The sequence below is a fragment of the Vombatus ursinus genome, unplaced genomic scaffold (assembly GCF_900497805.2).
Source record: "Vombatus ursinus unplaced genomic scaffold, bare-nosed wombat genome assembly UNPS02014945.1, whole genome shotgun sequence".
In the NCBI taxonomy this organism is placed as follows: domain Eukaryota; kingdom Metazoa; phylum Chordata; class Mammalia; order Diprotodontia; family Vombatidae; genus Vombatus; species Vombatus ursinus.
The window spans coordinates 2,840,430-2,861,332 of record NW_020954723.1 but is presented as its reverse complement, the minus strand read 5'-3'; the positions used below and the strand labels follow the sequence as shown (position 1 = coordinate 2,861,332).

The window sequence follows — 20,903 nt, the reverse complement described above, 5'->3', positions numbered from 1 at the left end:
TACCCCATGCTGGATAAATGTCCAAAGTGCACATCATCGGGTCAATCGCAGAATCATAGATGCCCCCTCATTTTACAGATAAACAAACTGAGGCCCAGGGAACTGAGCTGGCTTGTCAAACAAAGGTCATCCAGCTGGTTTGGGTCAAAATCAGGATCACAGGCTAAAGTAGACCAGCAAGTGTTGGAATGTAAAAATGAATTTTTAAAATGGCCCCAGGCTTTAAGTCATACATACGATCACAGATTTGAGAAATAAAGGACCTTAAATGACCTTAGAGGTAATTTAATCCAACCCTCTCATTTTCTAGATGAGGAAATTGAGGCCTAGAGATGTTAAGTGATTTGTCCAAATTCACATAGCTAATGACCATGAAAGCCAGGACTTGAACTGAGTCTCCTAATTCCTAACACATTGTTATTTTCACTACACTGCACCATACCACCTTTTGAAGTTCACCTCCAAGGGGTAGGCCATTCCTACGTATAAGACTCAGTTTTTTCCACCCCACTTATTCCACCCCATCTTTTCCCTATTCCAGACACCTTTGCCAGCAAAGCAGCCGCCATCCAGGATGTATATGCAGATGCCTCCATAGGCAATGTCACGGGTAGCAATGCGGTTAATGTCTTCCTGGGCATTGGCCTGGCCTGGTCAGTGGCTGCCATCTACTGGGCCCTGAAAGGACAGGAATTCCACGTCTCAGCGGGCACCCTGGCCTTCTCTGTCACCCTGTTCACCATCTTTGCTTTTGTCTGCATCAGCGTCCTCCTATACAGGAGACGACCCCACCTTGGTGGGGAGTTGGGTGGCCCTCGGGGCTGCAGGCTGGCCACAACTTTGCTCTTCGTGACCTTGTGGCTCCTGTACATTCTCTTTGCCACACTGGAAGCCTACTGTTACATCAAAGGGTTCTGAGCAGCTGAGGGCCGGTGGATCCAAGGAAGCTCTCAGCCTCACCACCCCCCTCCAGTGACCACCAGGATGTTTGGCTGAGGAGAGAAAGCACCAGACAGACATCCATGTCACTGGAACACCATCTTCTGCTTGAATCTCCCCCAGTCTAGGCCCTGGGACTAATGGACAACATGAAGGGGAAAGTTGTAACCAGTCAAACAGAAAGACAAAAGAAGCCACAAATTATCAAGTATTTAAATACAAGCCAACAATAGCAACAAAATCAACTTCCACCTCCTTCCTACCCACAGTCCCAGCCTTCATAGCAGAGGATCACGCCCATCTTCTTACTGCTTTTCAGCTCCATTGTATTTGGTTGTTTCACGTTCTCAGGGTTGGGATTTCTCTTGTGGGTCTCAACTGGATATCTCTCTCTCTCTCTCTCTCTCTCTCTCTCTGTCTGTCTCTCTCTCACACACACAATGTTTTCACATCTGGCTGACAGCTTTGGAGGCAAATCAGATCACAATCATTTGACTTGGCCTCTTTTTCTAATTTGTATCATTATTATTGTTATTATTATTATTATTATTTGGTGTCAGGTTTACCTCATTGTTTAGTCTTTTCCTCCTGACATCCGTGACAAAGGTGAAATGGAGCAACACTGGGCTGTTGTATAAAGAAAAGTGTGAATTTTTCAGCCACAAACAATTTCACTCTCTAAGGGACATCCATTATGATTCTGTCCCTGTTTCCTTTCTTCCCCTCAGAGTCTTTTATAGGACTGATATACTTAATGTGAAAAGATATATGTGCGTGTACGCGAACAAATACACACACAAACATATATAGCCACACTCATACATTTTTTGGGAGAAAAATCGAACATTAGAGCTTCGAAAAAGGAAAAAAAAACCTTAAAACAGAACAAAAATCTTTGTGTTTCCTGCCCCTGTTGTTGCATTTTGAATACAGCTTTTATATGTCTATCAGTTCCTTCATGACCATGGTATTTTATGAAGAACTATCTGAATGTGGATTTACTCTGGGGAAGTGATAGGAACGTAAGGCACAAGATAGAAAAGACCTGGCAGAGGAAGGTGTGATGTGTGACTTCTTGATCTTCTTTGATTTGTTTTTTGAGGTAGGATGAGAGGCATGTGAATATATCAAGATTTTCTTTAAGGCAAAACAAAAACGTATCAGCTATTTGGTGTTCTCACCATTTGGTGCTTTTGAGAAATGTTGACTTCTCCATGATCCTACCACCTAGAGTATCATTGTGCTAGAGTTCACCAAATTTCTTAAAGTCACATGAATTTGAGAGAAGCTGGGAGTAAGAAAGACTCCTTCCATCTGCTACTCTAATTTCTCTATGCCTTTGAGAGATGAACCCCGAGTTCTGTGCAGTTCTTGTAACTCACCAAGGTGGGATATGTTGGCCAGATATCTCTTAATGGGCTCTCATTTTTTCAAAATTTCATGAAGATATTTTTCCATCTGTACCTGAGTTATTTTTCTGTGATCATAATTTTCTGAGGTCCTAGTTTGGGGAATGACACTTCATGTTGTTCAGATCTTGACAAGGTTTGAGATGTCTTGTCTTTAAAAATACACACACATAATCACCATAAAACTGCCGCAATTCTTCAGGTTTCTTCATTGACATAAGTACATTTTTTAAGAGTAAAAAAGTGAAAAGAGCAAAAAGTACTCATTTAATTTTAAACCCATTTTTAAAGAAAAAAAGTGCTCATGTCATAAGGTCTATTGACAGTCACCATTGGAAATTTTGGGGTGGTTAAAAAAATAAAAGCTATACTCTATCTCTTTAAAAATACATGCCACTTATCCTTGCTTTTCTTACCTGCAAAAGGCCAGAATGCCATTTTGGGTCCTCTTCTCAATGTAATTGAGATGAAAATGTCATTTATGGTGAAGTGTGCTTCCAATGATGCTATTTGTGTCAGATTTTATTTCAAAAAGACAGGCTAGCACTGGCAGAGGAAGCTCCAGTAGGGCCAGACTAGAACTGAAGAAATTGCAGGGTAGCAAAGGCTGGAGCAACAATTCTTGCAGAAGGAAAAGGGAGGTAGGAAGGAGTCTTTTGTCATGGGAAGGAATGTAAAAGGTTGTGAGGACTAATCTCAAATGGAGAAAAGTGAATCTTTTTCATAACCCAAGGACACATAATTCTCTCTCCTTCACAAACACATTCAAATACACTAAATTTCATTCCAAGTTGGTATGTCCTATAGAACATGCCTATGATGGGATTGTTAAGGTCAGTATCAGAAAATCACAAAGACAAACTTGGTGTATTTATACAGTAAAACTGAATTCAAGTTAACATCTGGGATTTGCAAAGGAGATGGAATCAAGCAACATCAACAAACACTTGAAAGTGACTCACTTGTGCAAGGTGGGCATGTGTATTTCTTAATTTACATTTGTCAGATGCAAACCTATAACACTGTTTAGCCAGTTGAACAGCAAAGAAGAGAAATTATAAAATCCATATGGGACCTGATTTAACTTCTACCCTTTGTTTGGATAATTATCAGGTTATCTGGATGTTCAACTCAATTCAACTCAGGATATATTGTTTGTATTTCCCTGTGTGTAGAGTACCATAGAGATGTCAAAAAGTGAAGTCAACAAGCATTCATTAAATGCCTACCATGTGCCAGGCACTGTGCTAAGCACTGGGGATACAAAGAAAGCACCCCCCCCAAAAACCTAAAATAAACAAAAAAAACCCCAGATGCTGCTCTCAAGTATCTCACAGTCCAATGGAGGAGACAACATGCAAACAATTATGTACAAATTTATCATATACATGGGGTGTGTGTGTGTGTGTGTGTGTGTGTGTATGACAAATAGGAGATGAATATCTGGAAAGAAGGAAGGTGTAAGAAGACCGGACTTGTAGAAGGGGTCAAGTTATGAAAGCCTTTAAAAGCTAAAATAGAGGATTTTATATTTGTTCCTGTGGGTAGTAAGGAGTCATTGGAGTTTACTGAATTGGGGTGAGAGAAAGAAAGACATGGTCAGACCTGTAAAAAGATCACTTTGATAGCTGAGAGTAGTATGGACTGGAGTGGGAAGAGAATGGAGAGAGGAAGGCCAACTGGTAGGCTACTGAAGATACAAACAGCATAAGACACAGTCTGTCCTCTAGGAGCAAACAGTCTAGTAAGACATCTAATACTGTGTGCTGGGTGTGTGGGCAGAGAGGTGAGCAGGGGAAATGTTCCCTATTGGAGTGACCTCCAGAAAATCTAAGAGTTGTGTTGAACGTGCTATCATGGTTCAATCATGGATGTAAGCACTTACTGTGTTCCAGGCACTGTGCTACATATTGAATCTGTTGTTACAGAACTTTTCCCAGACTCTCTTGGCTCCCCATAACCATGCATCTCATCAGAGAAGCATTTACAATTAGGTCTCATGGGCAGAAAGGGGAAGGAAAGACAGAGTGGGCCTGGGAAGTCCTGCTCCATCCTTTTGAGAAATCTGGTTGTTTTTCTGCTTATATTGTCAGACTCCCCATCCTCATCTTCTCCGGCTCTAGGATGACAAAGGGCAAAATGGCTATTGGATGAAGAATCATTAGCAGGAAGAAGAATGAATTTAAAGGCAAAAGTTGTCAGGGAGCCTTTCAGATTTTATTAGAGTCAGGCATTTTGTATCTCAGGGAGAGGCAGTATGGTGTAATAGAAAAGTCACTCTACTAAGAGTAAATAGAACTGAGTTCTGGTCCTGCCTGGACCACTCTCTGTGTGGCCTGGGTAAGTTATATCCCCTCACTGGGCCCAAATTTTCTTATCTGCAAATGAAGTGATTGAAGTAAATGATCTCTAAGGCCCCTTCAATTTAATTCAATAAACTTTTATTAATCACCTACTGTGTGCAAGACACTGCTAAGAGCTACAGATATAAATGTATGTCTCAGCACTCCACCTTCTGGGTTTATATGGACTGGGTCGAATCTTAGTGGCTTTCCCCTCAGAACTATTCTCTCTTTAGCTTAAATTGCCCCTACCCGGAGTTTCTTCTGGAAACCTCAAGACTACATAACTTCTGTCTAGGTATTTACACACAGGTTAAAGGGCCCTATACTATACAGTCAGGATAACAAATGCATTTATTGAGGACAGGAAAACTTTTATTTCACCTCACGAATATGCAGACAATGCAAACTCCTTACAATTATGCAGAAAGCCCTCTAAAGCAGTGATGACAAACTCAAAAGAAACAGCAGCCCCTAAACCATAATAAGGATCCCTGAGGGCTGCACATTGAAGTAGAAACCAAAATACGTTTATGTGTTTCTTTTTTTTTAATTAGTGCATTAGCACATTAAAATCAGATAGTAACTACATTTTAATCTGGTTTTGGCTGAACTGGGTGGTGATTCATGGGGCTCACGAAGTCCATAGGACTCCCAATAGTCCATAAACAATTGATACAATTCTCCCGACCATGCGTCCCACTTTTCCACAGAGCCCTAAAATCCTCTGACTCATCACTACCTCAGGGGTTCGGATTTTTCTAATTCAAGTCAATAAACATTTATTGAGCACCTACTATGTGTCAAGAACTGTGCTAAAGATACAAATAAGAAAAAAAGAGAGTTCCTGCTTTCAGAGAGCTTACATCTAACATGGGAAGACTGAACTGAAAGTGAAGCTGAAAGTGGGTGGGGGTGGGGACGGCCATGGGTACCTGGTACAGGGGCGTCCCAAGGAAGTGGAAGCCAAGCATAGGGGAAAACGAAACCTCCTGGATGAGCCCTCTATTGAGGAAGCCTCTAGGAGGTGTTTAACGCTCCGCCCACCAACTCTCCAATGAGGAGGGAGAAGCGACTGAGGGTGAGTAGAGGAAGGTGCTGATTATCGTACCCTGAGTCAATCAGCGGGGTGAGGAGACTTCGGGTGATCCCGCTCATCCTGCAGAAGGGCCTGTGTCCGGTGGCGTCAAGAGTCAAAGCCAAGCAGAGCTGCTGATGGCAAAGAAGTGAACGTGGAAGAGCTAGAAAAGCAGTCCCCCACCAGATTGTCGTCTTCTGGGACATAGGATAATCCCTGTCCTGTTTACCACCCAAGGTGACTGGGAGGATAAACTGAGGTAATGTATCTGTGAAAGCTCTTTGTAAACTGGAAAATACTTACGTTCCTGTAAGTTTATTGTTAGTATTATCATCTCCCGTCAGTCGACAAACATTTATTAAGCGCCTACTACGTTCCAGTCACTGTGCTAAGTTCAGTCTGGAAGTTCAAGGAAAGGCAAAAACAGTTCCTGCCTTCAAGGAGCATACATTTTAATGGGAGAAGACAATAAACAAGTAAATTACTAAGTACATACAATGTCTGGATAGAGAGGAGCTAGAAAGCAATCTGAGAAGTCTGAGGGGGCCAGGAAAGGCTTCCTGCAGGAGGTAGTTTTAGTGGAGTCTTGAAGGGAGCAAGGCAGTTTATCCTGTTCTCATGTTAAACTGTATTTCCTTCTGCTCTACCCAAGCCTGTCTATTGTTCCACCCACTGGTCCTGGTCCTTCACTTTGGCAGGACCTAGGATAAATGTCATCTCCACTCCATGGGGCAGCCCTTCAAATATTTGAAGACAGCTACCATGTCCTTCCCAAATTATCTTTTCTCTAGGCTAAACACCCTTAATATGTCAACCATTACTCATAAAATACAGTTTTCAGCCTTTTCACTGCCCTATTCAGTCATCCTCCTTGTAAACATTTTGCAATTTACCGGTTTTCCCCTTAAAATTTGGTTCATAGAGCTGAACACAATGTGATCTGACCAGCACAAATTACAGTGGGAGTGTAAGCTTGCTTCATCTGGACCGTCTAATTTTATTAATGGATCCTAAAACTACATTAGTTTCTTCAGCTGCTCTGCCACACAATGTTGGCTCATACTGAGCTGGCAGTCCACTAAAGTCTCCAGGTTTTATTTACTGTTAATCCAGGTCTATCCAATCACAAACCTTTAGGAATCATGGGGCTGTGGGAACTTAATTTAGTGGCTAAGCAGGAAGCTATAAATACAGAGGCTGTTAGAGTTTATCTAGAGTTTAATTCCATGAACAAGCTGGGTCATAAGGAGGGGTGCAAATTGGGCAGGCCAAATTCATGAACTGTCAGTAGGTTCTGAGTGACAAGGAATCAATTCCTCTAGTCTCTCCAAATTTGGTTTTGTTTTTAACCAAAGCTTAGTGTGTACCTGTGTCCTAGAACAACAACTGGCTATATACTTCATTCATTTAGTACTTAAGTAGTTTTTTTTTAATATACGGACTTTTTCATTACCCCTATTAACTTTCATCTCAGTGGAGTTGGACCATTACTCAAGATCTCAAAGAATTTTTTGCATCTTGTTTCTATCATCCTGTCATATTAGTGATCTCTTCTGGCTTTGTGTCATCTGCAAATTTGATAAGTAAATAGCCTATGTCTTCACTGACAAAATTATTGAACAGGAGAGGGCAAGGTGCAGAGGGACCTCCCTTTATGGCCAATAATCAGGTTGGTCCTCTGCCACCATTAACAGATTTGTCATTAGTCAATGCTTTGGATAGGGTCTTTCAACTAGCTACATTTCTCCATTTAAGAAAAAGAAAGGAAAGATTAAAAGAGTCTTTATCAAACATATTACTGAAATACAGGCATACAGTGCAGGAATATACTGGTAAATGTTTAACAACCCGCTTTCTGAAAAGGCAGAACACATAAGTTTAATCTGCATTATTCATATTTTCTCCTTTACTTTCTTAAGTCTAGTTTTTGTTGGTTAGTCATTTTTTCAGTTGTGTCTGACTCTTTGTGACCCCTTTTGGGGTTTTCTTGGCAAAGATACTGGAGTGATTTGCCATTTCCTTCTCCATCTCATTTTGTAGATGAGAAAACTGAGGCAAACTGGATTAAGTGATGTGCCCAGGGTCACACAGCTACTAAGTGTCTCAGGTTGGATTTGAAATCAGGAAGAGGAGTCTTCCTGACTCCAGACTAGCCACTCTATCCATTGTGTCACTTAGCTTCCCGTTCTTGAGCCTAAACAATCTAGAAAACAATACATCAAGCCCTCATTTGTAGCATTTGTTGATTTTTCAAGGTGTATTAAATGTTCATGATGAAAATTTAATAATGGGCTCTCAAGACAGTATGAGCTGGCTCCAGCATATCCCTGACACTATGTCTCAGATCCCTGAGATTTGCCAGTTCTGTTACCTTATCACACACAAAAAAGGAAATCAGCTTACTTTCATATGGATTCTTAGTGAATCCATGTTGTCTTCAGTAATAGATAATTACTTTCTTATCTAGTTGCTCACAAACCTTTAAAAATATGTTCTATAATTTTTCTTGGTAACTTATAATTTCTACACTCCTTCTCTTCATACCCCCCTCCTTTTTCCATTTTTAAAAACAGAAAAAAAAACCATTTGCTTATCTTTAGTCTTTTTGGACTTCTCTATTTCTTCATGATTTCTTAAAAACACATCTGCAAATTCTTTCAGTACTCTGAGATGCAATTCAACTGGGATTGTAGTTTTGAAATCACTGAAAGAATCTAAATTCTCTCTTACAAACCTGCCTATGTATCTTAGTCTTCCCATTCCCTCTTACCAATGTGTGTTCCATCCTTTCCAGGTTAAAGATTATACTCCTTGGTAGAGAAGATAGAAGCAAAATGAACAGCTGAGGAGTGCTGTTTTTTCTGTAATCTATTAACACTATCCCAGCCCTTACCCTGAAAAAAAAAAACCAAAAAATCCAAAACCAGCAGATGTAACCTTACCTCGTTATTCTTCTTATTCCTTTTATCATCCATATTTTTTCATGTATCTCAGGTCATTCTGTACTTCATTTTTCCTGGGACTGTTCTTAAACGTCTGTGACCGTACAAGTATTTTTGGTCTTGCTTGTGTATCTTGTCTCTCTCTTCTAAGAACTGAGTAATTACAGAGCTCTCTTAGACACTTCTCTTCCTATTAGACTGTGAGCTCTTTGAGAGCAGGAACTGGGTGGGAGGATTGTTTTTGTTTTTCATAGTATTCCCCAGTGCCTGGCATACAGAAGGTGCTTAATAAATAAATGCTTGTTGACTTGATTTAATTGGGCTCATTTGTGATTATATTGTTTAATTTTTTGATAAGAAGAAATCAAAGTATTTGATGGATTTGTTTCACGTAAATACTATGGACTTCCTTTCGGTGAAAGACAGAAGCACGGAGTCATGTGTAAAAGATGAGAAAATTGAGGCACAGGTGTTATGATTAGCCCAAAGTCATATAGCTGATGTTTATGTAGTTGAGAATAGAAGCCATTCCCTTGACCTCTGTGGTCCCAAGCTTTATTCCACTTCCTTTACAAAGACACCACATAGCAGGCCATAAGCTTTGGTTAATATTTTACTGATCCCTTCCCATTCTTACCTGGTTCCACTTCAACAACTCAATTTAGGCCTTCACCAAATGCATGCTAAGAGCCAGGCACTATGCTAGGTGCTGAAGATATGATGACCAAAATGAAATAGCCCTTTGTCTGAAAGGAGCCATTTGGAGGTAGGGAGGTGACCAACAGATAGGAAATACAAAAGGAACTTCTGGGGTGGAGGATGCATGAGGAAGCTCTACTGGAAAGTAGAATTCATGACTACGGACAGGTATTTTTGAGACCAATGGCCAGGGCTCTAGGTATATCCAAAAGCAGGAACAAAGCAAAGCTAACTGACCCAATGAGAACTCAAAAGGGTCAAGAATGAACCCCACGGCTTTGATTTCTTTAGGCCAATGTTGCTAACCCTTCTTGATGGTTTCTACTTTATGCTGTCTTTGACTGCAGAGGATGAATCAGTAGGCCAACCCATAAGTTCCTCTCTCCTTTTTCACTGAGGTCTGTTCTCTGTGGGGCAAATTTGAAGAGGAAGAATCAGACTGAGCAGGTCACCCCAGCAGCCAAAAGCATATTTCTAAAAGAGAGCTTTCACTGGAATGAAGTGGTTGTAATTGAGGACCCTAACTGATCATCAAAGGAGTCCAATTTCAAAAAGAGCTTTCCCAAGGGTACTTGATCTAAGAAAGCCTGGAGTCAACTGGTATGTGCAAAGAGTCAGAGACATCCAGAAAGCTGGCTACATCAAGACAGGCTATGTCATACTAATCTCGGTTTCATTTTTGGCAGGGTTATTAGACAGAACAAGTGAATGCTACTAATATGGCATATCTAGATTTCAGCAAGACATTTGGCAGAGTCTCTCTTGATATATTTGTGAACAAGGTAGAGGGATATGAGCTAGATTAAAGTACAAGTTAGCTGCATTCAGAATGAGTAGAATGACCAAACCCAAGAGTGTTGATTAATGGATTGATATCAACCTGGAGGGAAGTCTTGAGTGGGGTGGGAGTGCCCCAGGGATATGACCTTGACTCTATGCTTTCCAATATTTTTATCAGCGACTTGGATGAAGGGGTAGATGGTATGTTCATCACATTTGCATTTGCATAGGGTAATAAGTTGGAAAGGATAGATAACGTGTTGGATGACCAAGATAGGAGACAAAAAAAGATTTCAAAGCTTGCGTGATAGGTCTATTAAGATGAAATTAAATAGGGACAAATGTAGAGTCTTATGCTTAGTATTAAAAAATTGAACTAATGTTCACACAATGGAGAAGTGTAGCCACACAATGGTTGTATGAAAGATTATTGAGGACTTCAGAATCCTGCAACCATAATGGGGTTCAACGTGGTGGTGACATTAGAGTCAAAAAAGCTAATGTGATTTTAGTCTGTATTAATAGAGAAATTAGTGTCCAAAACAAGGAAACAAGTTTTCCTGGTCAGATCATATTTGGACCATTGTGTTCAGTTCTCTTTGCAACTTTTTAGGAAGGACATAGACAAGTCAGAATATGTGTCCCAAGGAAGGCAACCAAGATTGCTTGGGTTTTGAAAAATCAGTTGAGAATGAGAATCAATTGAATGAACTGAGGATTTATAGCCTGGAGAGGAAAAGAATTAGAGGGAAGGGGACATAAAAACTGTCTTCAAGTATTTGAAAAGAACTAGGATAGAAGAGGGATTAGACTTTTTATGGCTCCAATGGGCAGAACTAGGGGTGATGTGTGGAAGTTGCAAAGTGACATATTTAGGCTTGATCTCAGAAAAAAAAAAAACAACTTCCTAACATCTGGAGACATCTCAAAGTATATTGCTTCAACAGGTAATGTGTTTTCTCTTTCTCCCTCCTACTAAAATTGAAGCTCTTTTTGCACTTGCCTCAGGAGATAAGTATTTTTTTTTTGCTACATGTTTAATTAAGATTAATATACACCTTCCCCTCCTCCCCTATCATTACCATGACCTACTATTTCTGAGCTTATTTTTGTCATTTGGTATAACAGTTGGTCCTCTTTTCGTTGTGGGCAGCTGCTTCTTCCGATGCTTAATCCAACTATTCTCCATTTTCTTGGGGTTTGAGTATTCACCTGTTTGTAGTTTCTTCTAGCCTTCTTTTCCCTCAAACAGCTTCTTTCCCTTTCTTCATCACATGGAATCTCTTAGACTCCAAGCTCTCATGCTTTCTCTCTGTTGGGGACCTGGAAACCAGTCTATTAGAAAATGCCTGTGAGATGAATGGACCAAGCCTGACTATTTCTTAGAGTAGCCACAACGCAGTTAGCTGATTTCTTAATTAGCCTGCCTTGTAAGGAGCAATAGAGGAAAAAAATAAGTCAGTCCAGAGGTGTTCCTTTCTCTCCTTTTCACCTCTTCTCGTTTTGTTCTCAATGGAATGTGCCTACCCACATCCCCTATCCCCCATTCCCCATCCCCCTGCCCCCAGGTCTCTTGGCTGCTGATTTTTAATGGCATATTGGGTAGATGGGTGCAAAATGCTCCTGATCACCAAGATCCCCATGTTATCATCAACAGGAGGCTGGAGGATTGTGGGGAATGACACCTATTTCTCTTCCTTCTGACTATCTGCTCCTCTTCCTAATGGTGGAATTATTTTTTTTTATGAGGCAATTGGGGTTAAGTGACTTGCCCAAGGTCACACAGCTAGTATGTGTCTAGTGTTTGCTCTGAGGCTGGATTTGAACTCAGGTCCTCCTGACTTCAGGGCCGGTGCTCTATCCACTTCGCCACCTAGTGGCCCCCCTAATGGTGGAATTTCGGGGAGCAGGAGAAGACAGTGTTCCTCAGGATATTTCCAACCCAGTCTTTTAATAGGACACCACACAACTCTCCACTCTCATCCCAACATGAGGAAATGGACAAGTGGCCACTGGAGAAAGGCTGCCAACACTCACTCCTTCATATCCTTCTATTCATAATCAGTTATAGGGCATGGGAGTCAGACACATGGCCACTTCAGAAAGATTGCCAATACCCAATCTATTATAAATCTCCTTTTACTTAAAATCAGTTATAGATCTGTGGCAGTCAGTGGGGTTATAATAGAGACACAGTTGGTCTTGAAGCCAAGAAGACCTGAGCTCAAGTCACACCATTAAATGGATCTCAGGAGGACATTCGTTTAGCTCACTAGGCAGTGTTGTTTTCAAAATATTACAGTCATCTTTCTTAGGATACAAAGTTAAGTTGGCACCTTAGACATCATTGAGTATGAGGTTCTTATTTTATAAATGAGGACAGTAAGGCCCAGAGAAGGAAACAAGCACCTGTTATGTTTCAAGCACTCTGATAAGCACTTTACAGATATCTCATTTGATTCTCACGACAACCTTGGAAGGTAGGTAGGTTCTATTATCACCTCATTTTACAGTAGGGGAAACTGAGGCAGACAGCAAGTAAATCCCATGGAACTACAAGCAAAGGGTCAAAGATTTAGAGATGGAAGTAAATTGGGATCATCTAGCCCAACCCATTTATCTTGTTGTTTATTCATTTTTCAGTGGTGTCCAACTCTTCAAGACCCCATTTGGGGTTTTCTTGAAAAAGATACTGGAATGGTTTAACGGATCCTTCTCCAGCTCATTTGACAGATGAGGAAACTGAGACAAACAGGGTTAAGTGACTTGCCCAGGGTCACAAAACTAGTAAGTGTCTGAGGCCAGATTTGAACTCATGAAATAAGTCTTCCTGACTTCAGGTCAGGCACTCTACCTACTGAGCCACCTATCTGAATTCCTTAGAGGTAAAGCATATCCATAGTCACACAGATTCAAACTCGGGTTTTCTGATTCCAGAGTCAGTGTTCTTTCTGCTATAGCCTTCAGAAGGCACATCAAAGATTTTCTAGTTCAAAATTCTTATTTAAAAGATAAGGAAAATGAGGTGAGAGAGAAGTGACCTGTCCAAGGACACACAGCAAAGTAAGTAGCATGTGTATTTTTAAACATTTCCATTGATGTTCATCCATTTCTCACCCTCCCTCTACCCTCTCCCCCATCACTAGCTATACCCACTAACTTCCCTACCCCCATCTTTATCCATACCCCTGAGCAATAGACGGCCTCTCTTTTAACAAATTAGCATAGTCAAGCAAAATGAATCCACCTATTGGCCATGTCTGAAGAAGAATGTATCATTCTGCACCTATAATCCATCACCTCGATGCCAAGAGGCAGGAAGTATGCTTCATTATGAGTATTCTGAATTCATGACTGATTGGTTATTACATTGATCAGAATTCTTGTCCTTCAAAATTGTTTTCTTTTACATTGTTATATTTTTTATATACATTGTTTTCCTGGTTCTGTTCATTTCACTCCCTATCAATTCACAGAAATCTCAGATTTCTCTGAGTCCATTTCTTTTATCATTTCATATAGTACAATAATATTCCATGATGTCAATATACCATAATTTGTTCAACCAATCCCCAACTGATTGGCATTCTTACCCTTTGCTGCAACACAAAGGGCTACTATCAATATTTTTGTACATATGGATCTTTTCTCTCTTTGACTTCTTTGGATTTATCCCTAGTCAGTAGGGGTGTCTATTTCTCAATTGCTTTCCAGAGTGTTTTGACTAATTCCCAACTCCACCAAAAGCACATTAATATATCAAGCATTTATTAATAACCTACTGTCTTCCAGACTAGACACTGGGATACAAAGATAAAAATGAAATATGAAATAGTTCCTGCCCTTCTTAAATTATAACGACAGCAAAAACATGGACACAAAAGGAAATACAAAAGATATATAGAGTTAATATGGGGGGGGGCTACCAACAACTAGGGAGTTTAGGAAAGGACAGATGGGCACTGTAATATGAATCAACCCAATGCAAGAATCTCTCCTGTAGCATGAATGAATGAATGAATGAATGAAAAAGCATTTATTAAGCTCCTACTATGTGTTGAGTACTATGCTAAACAAAAGTGAAATAATTCCTGCCCTCAAGGAACTTATATTCTAATAGGCGAGATAGCATATATAGGAAAGACATGACCAGGAAAAGTTTGGTCTGGGGAATCACAGGAATATTGAGTGGAACTATAGGGTAATTAATAGTCAGATTCTTTCCAGAAACAATGGTAGCTTTGTTTTGATTACTACTACTGAAGAAAGTAGGGGGAAAAGGTTGAAAGGAGGGAATTCACATGCAGGGCAGGTGGAAAAATGTTCTGGGTAGATGGATGTGAAGGATGGTCTTGGCTGGCTAGACGTAGGGGGTGATGTGAGCATCCCTGACAGATGGTCATCCAGTTTATGCTTATACAGCCCCCAAAACAGGAAATTCCTCGTCAAGGCATTCTGTCACATTGTTGGACAACTCTAATTAAAACGCTCTTCTTTCAACCGAACTCTTCCTCCCTGTGCCTCTCACTCATGGCTCTCAGTTCTGCTCTTTGGGACCACACCAAATTAAGACTAAATCTCCTTCCACAAATCAGTCCTCAAAATATTTAAAGATAACTTATGTTTGCCCCACACTTTCTCTTTTCTAGGTTTAAATATTCCCAGTTCCTTCAACTCTTCCTTACGTGAGGGGGTTTACAGTCCCATACTCCCTTGGTTGCCCCCCTCTGGATAGGTTCTACTTGTCCATTTCTCTCTTAAAACATGGTAACCAGAACTAAACCCAATACTCCCCAAATGGTCTGACTAAAGTAGAGTACAGCAGGAATAATACCTCCCACATTCTAGACACATACTTTATTCATGCAGCCTTGAATTATGTTCCTTTTTTTTTGGTATTCATGTCAAAAAGCTGACATTTATAGAGGATTTTAATGTCCCCAGATCTCAGTAGACTCTCCTGGCTAGCTGTTCACATAATTTTCTCTAGGTGTCTCATTGTATCTGCCCACTTACACATTTGTCACATTATCACATTTTTAGGCATTATTCTCCCCAAATGTACTTTTCTCTAAATGCTCCTACCCATTTTCTGTACTAGAATTCAAAAAACCTGGGTTCTCAACCTGATTCTGGCACTAACCAGCTATTGACTTTGACATATTACTCAGATCATAGATTATGGAAAGAATTGTAGTTATAGCCAAATTTAACCTCCTCATTTTATCAATGAGGAAATTGAGGCCCAGGGAGGAGTTGCCCAAGACCCCAAAAGGTTTAAGTGACAAAGCTTGGATTCAAACTAAAGTCTGAGCCTAAATCTAGCATTCTTTGGGTCTTGGTGTGCTGATAAATGTTTAACAAGCAGCTCTTCAAAATATAAATGCAAGACACACTTTTAAGTTTAATCAGCATTATTAGCATTTTCTCCAACATTCTCTCAAGTCTAGACAATCAACAAAACAAATCAAGCCCTGATTTGTAGCAATTACCAATTTCTAAGGTGTAGACTCTCACACTGAAAATATCCTCATCCTTAAGTGAAGGGGCTAGACTAGATATTCTCATAGGACCTCAGGATCAAGAGCAGGCAGGAACCTCAGAAGACATCTAGTCCAATCCCCTTATTTTACAGAGGAGGAAACTGAAATCCAGAGAAGCTAATTGACTTGACTTTGTTGTTCAGTTGTTTTTCAGTTGTGTTTGACTCTTTGTGACCCCATTTGGGGTTTTCTTGGCAAAGATACTGGAGTGGTTTGCCATTTCCTTCTCCAGCTCACTTTACAGATGAGGAAACTGAGGCAAACAGGGTTAAATGACTTGCCCAGGGTCACACAGCTAAGAAGTGTCTGAGGCAGGATTCGAACTTGGGTCTTCCTGACTCCAGGTCTGCCACTTTATCCACTGTGCCACCAAGCTGCCCAATTGACTTAACTAGAGCCACACAAATACTAAGAGGCAGGATCAGCATTCAAAACCAGATCCTCTCAATCCAAATCTATCACTCTATCAGCTTTCATCTTTCCATTTAGTCAAGCAGGAGACTGTCATTACAGCTCTGTAAATCGGCCCTTTGAGTCATTTCTTGCCATTTACTATTTCATTTCCCATTTCACTGTAACTTCCTATACCCATATGCAGTTTGTGATGTCACTGAATCATTCACCTCTTTCCTCAGAACACAGCATCAGAAATTTAGAGCTGCAAGGGACCTTCATGATTATCTAGTTCATGGTTGCGGGAACCTGTGGCCTCGAGGCCACTTGTGGCCCTCTAAGTCCTCAAGTGTGGCCCTTTGACTGAATCTGAATTTAATAGAACAGATACCTTTAATAAAAGGATTTGTTCTGTAAAACTTGGACTCTGTCAAAAGGCCACACCCGAGGACCTAGAAGGTCACGTGTGGCCTCGAGGCATCAGGTTCCCCACCCCTGATAGTACAAACTCCTCATTTTATAGATACTCAACCCTCTCATCTTGCAGGTGAGGCAGCAAAGTTCCAGAGAGAGAGACCATGTCCTTAAGGAGCTTAAGGAGGTTAAATAAATTCACGTTGATCAGTGTACCTCATTCAAGCTGGCTTGATGTGAATACAGCCTTGGTGTCTCTCCCTCATAGGTGAGTTCCCTGCAATCTACACCTGGGTTCAAGGCCTATTTTGGGTAAGCGTCCATCTCTAAATAAGCCCCCACTGATGTTTCTTTTAAACACTCCAACCAGAGGACGCTAGTTCAAAGCAAAAGACATTAAACAGCATAGAAAATAAGGGACATGGAAAACATACTGCACCCAACCCAAGGGTATATTCTCCCATAGTTGGTGGAAGAACTCCCGGACTAGAGCAATTCATGCCCTCCAGGCTGCATCTCCCTTGGAACCAGTCTCTGGCCCAGAAATGCAGCTTGCTTCCCGTATAGCCAGCAATGGCATCTGGCCCGTCTGGCAATGTCGTCAAGGCATGAGCTGCTTTCTCCACTGCTTCAGATTGCCGGAGGGCTCAGTTGGAATATTCTTTTTGCTATTGTGACATCTGCCGGTAGCTTCGCTGAGTTCTCTAAGGGTTCTTCACCGAACTGGAGCTTCTATGTGGCCTTGTCCGGTGAGGGGAGCAGGCTCAGCTATTTTAGGTGATCACTCAGGGTCTATCGGTTCTTTTGTGACTCAGACCCCCACAGTTAGCCGGCTATGCAGCCACCCAGCCATTTAGAGAAACCCTGGAATGTTAAGCCTGGCTTTTTAACTGCTTTTCTTCTGCCTAACCTACTGTTCTTTAAATGAAGTCTGATCTTTAAGGGTGAGAAAATTCTTTTTATCTTCTGTCGTGCCTGCGGTCACTGACTTGAGTCCATCCAGTCAGCGCACCTTTGTCCTGCTTTCTCACTAGCGGTGAAATCACCGCTGTCCCTACAAAAACATCAATGGATGTATGACCTCATCAACACGGGCACTGTCTCCGTAAGTGCAGACAGGTACCCACCAATGCTAGTTCAGTCAATAGGATCTTGTCTAGTACTCTCACAGATCTTTTCTAGAGGATTCATCTGACATACCAGAGGCCTTTCTCTAGGCTTAACATTTCAGAGAGATCACTGCTGATGTAAAGTGCAAAGAGTTCTAGCATCAGTGGGATTGGGTTCAGATCCCTTCTCTGGCACTTCCTGTGTGACCATAGGTAGACCATTGAACCCATCTCGGTCCCAGTTTCCTTACGTGTAAAATCTTAATTAGGGTTGACCTAGATGACCTTTGTTGTACCTTCCAGCTCCAGATCATGTTCTTATCCCTCACTCTGGCTATTTTCTAATCATAAATGTCCTGGATGATGCCATTTTTAGCACACTAATAGTTGTTAGTAACAGGCTGTAGCCTGCTTAAACCCACCATATTCCTCTCCATTGTGCTTGGGTCACTTGCCTCAGTCATGGGCCTAAACTTTAGGCGTTAGTTAATAACCATTTATTAAATGCCTACTATGTGCCAGGCACTGTGCTAAGTTCAGGGGATATAAAAAGAGGCAAAAGGCAGTGCTTGCTCTCTAGGCCAGAGGTTCCCCACCTCCTGCCCTAGCCCCTTACTGGCTCTAGTTTTCCAAGTGAGAATGATAGCATGTAGAGTTGCAACATCATAGTAGCACGTGAGGCAGCTGCCAGGCTTGTGGGCTATCCTAGTATGGTGTGAAAACTTAGAGCTGTGTATATATGGTGGGGGAGGCAGAGAAGTACTAGCATTCAGAACCATAGTTGGGAGACCAAGGATATGGCCTAGAGAGAGGCTCTCAGGAATAGGATGGGGGCTGGAGGGAGGTTTGTGGTGGAACTATTCCTACCCCAATAAATTTTTTTAAAAAATTATTTCTTCAATGAACAAAACTCTTCTTTTTTCCTGCTCCTCCTCCCCAAACACACCTAAAGCCTTTGTTTTTGTAAGAGAAACAAAGCTGGTCCCATAAACCAGGAGAAAGGAGCTGGGAAATCCTGGGGCATCATATTAGAAGAGATTTTCATTGCTTCCAAAATTCCACTTTTCCCTATGAAATGGTGACTAAATAGAGACCACATTACTTTTCTCCTTCCCTGTCCCTATTTACTGCTGTCAAATGCATGAATGGGAGAGGGGAAGGATGGGCAACAAGCTTCCTTGGCTCCATTGATGAAAGAGTGACTAATACTAACAGTTAACATTTACATAACACTGTAAGGTTTGCAAAGCACTTTACAAATATTATCACATTGGATCCTCAAAACAACCCTGGAAGGTTGGCTATTATGATCTCCATTTTACAGTTGAGGAAACTGAGGCAGAGTAAGAATGACTTGCCTAGGGTCACATAGCTAGTAAGTGTCTAATGCAGGATTTTGACTCAGGTTTTCCTGACTCCGGGACTACCTATGTTCTGTAGCTGATTAGAGTGATAATGGGGGACAGGGATAGAAGAAACTAGATAATGTTAAGTCAGGGTGTGTTAGTAGATTTGGGGGAATTAGGCTGGAGTCCTTTTGGTTTTAAGGAGTCACCTAGATAAAGATAACAATCTAGGGGATGAGATCTCCATATTTTTATCAATGGCTTGGATAAAGCATAGATGTCCTGTTTATCGCATTTGCAAGTGCCATAGAAGCGGGTGGGATAGCTAACAGAATGGATGAAGGGTATAGCTCATACTAGATGGGGCCTTTGAGGTCACTTCCAACTCTGAAATTCTGTTATTAACTCCTCGAAGTAGTGTTACAATTCCAATTGGAACAAATGGAGAGCAGAGATGAAAGGCCATGGCTAGGAAAGACAGTAAGCTTCTTGGGTATGAGTGTCATGGGTAATGTCCATATTATGGATAAGATAAGCCTGCCAAAGCTTGTTGGCAAGAGCCATAGCTTTGAACCTAAGGGTCAATTATCTGATTCCCTTCCCCCAAGAAGTCCTTCTGGTTGCCAAGTGGAAGCCAGAGATGCATGTTCCATCCCTATCCCCTCCCCCTTAAGGATGTTCTGAAAAAGTGTGTTTTCCACATAGTATATTCAATGGTAACAAGCCAGGATGAATGGACACACATCTTGGGGGAAAGCAAGCAGAAACAATTAAGGAATTCCTCCAGCTATTAGTGGCTCCTCCTCTCAAAATGACCTTGTATTTACTTTGTGTATACTTATACATGTTGTCTCTCCCAATAGAATGCAATCTCCTTGAGAATAGGGGCTTTCAGCCTTGGTATTTGACTCTCCGATGCCTAATCACAGGAATTTAATAAATATCTGTTGATTGATTGATTCAAAGCTCAGACCGAGGACCTGGGCTTCTTTCATTAAAAAGCTATAGTTAAGTGGACATGAATGGGGTGGGGAGTGTAGAAGAAACTTTACCAGTATGGTTTTTAGAAGACTAGCTCCTCCTCATCAGGGAGGGGATAGAAGGTTAGTGGACAACCTGGGCTGTTCAGGCTGAATGCCTACCATGGATCTGCTGGTTTCACAGGTGACTGAAAACCAAAGAAGGCAGCAAAAGATCTTAGGATCATAGATTCAGAGCTGAAAGGAACTTTACAGGTTATCTATCTATCTAGCCTAACGTCACCTGTCTCCCTTTTGTAAATGGGGAAATAAATAGAGGCTCGGCAGAGCCAGGAGTTCAAACCCAGACCCTCCAAATGCAAATTCAGTGTCCCACAAATGGATTATGCTCCTTCCTTAGAAAAGGAGTTAAATTAAAAGATGTCGGCAGCAAAGACTTAATTCTTTGGTAATGGCTCTTTGGCTAGAAGTCTAGTGATGAGGGTCATGATGCAGTGGGGAAGAGAGTTGGCAAGAGGAGCTACATAACAAATGGAGAATCCTGGAGGTGTTGATCAGGTTAGCTTTCCTCGCCACATAGATGACAGCAGGAGAAGAGGACACAGGCATCCCTTCCAACCCGCAGGCTGGAAACAAATCTGTTCTCCAGAGAAGACCCAGCTTCTCGGTGCTTGAACACTAAATGATTTTCAGGTCTGTTGATTGCAATCTAATGTGCATCCTTTAGGACTGCAGGTGTGAATTATATGGAGATAAGCATACTCAAATATAGCCCAATTATAACAGGACTTTTCTGTTGACTTGCCAGCAAACATTGCCATCTTGTGGCCATATCTTAGTTTTCTTGCCAGTTCGTCACAGAAACATAGAGAGAAGCAGAACAGAATCCCAGCGCTCCAAGGTCACAGTTGGGAAATTTCGAGCCAGCC

At 41.3% G+C, this 20,903-nt stretch overlaps 1 protein-coding gene across 8 annotated transcripts in view; it reads left to right on the top strand.

Moving 5' to 3' along the window:
• The window catches only part of LOC114030102 (sodium/calcium exchanger 3), a 216,225-nt gene extending 212,798 nt beyond the window's left edge, over positions 1-3,427 (top strand). For all 8 annotated transcript variants that reach the window (XM_027844795.1, XM_027844792.1, XM_027844794.1 and 5 more), the window contains one exon: positions 542-3,427. In XM_027844795.1, the coding sequence (XP_027700596.1) occupies positions 542-918 (377 nt within the window). In that variant the 3' untranslated portion in view covers positions 919-3,427. The remainder of the gene's footprint in view (positions 1-541) is intronic.
• Positions 3,428-20,903: the final 17,476 nt, after the last annotated feature.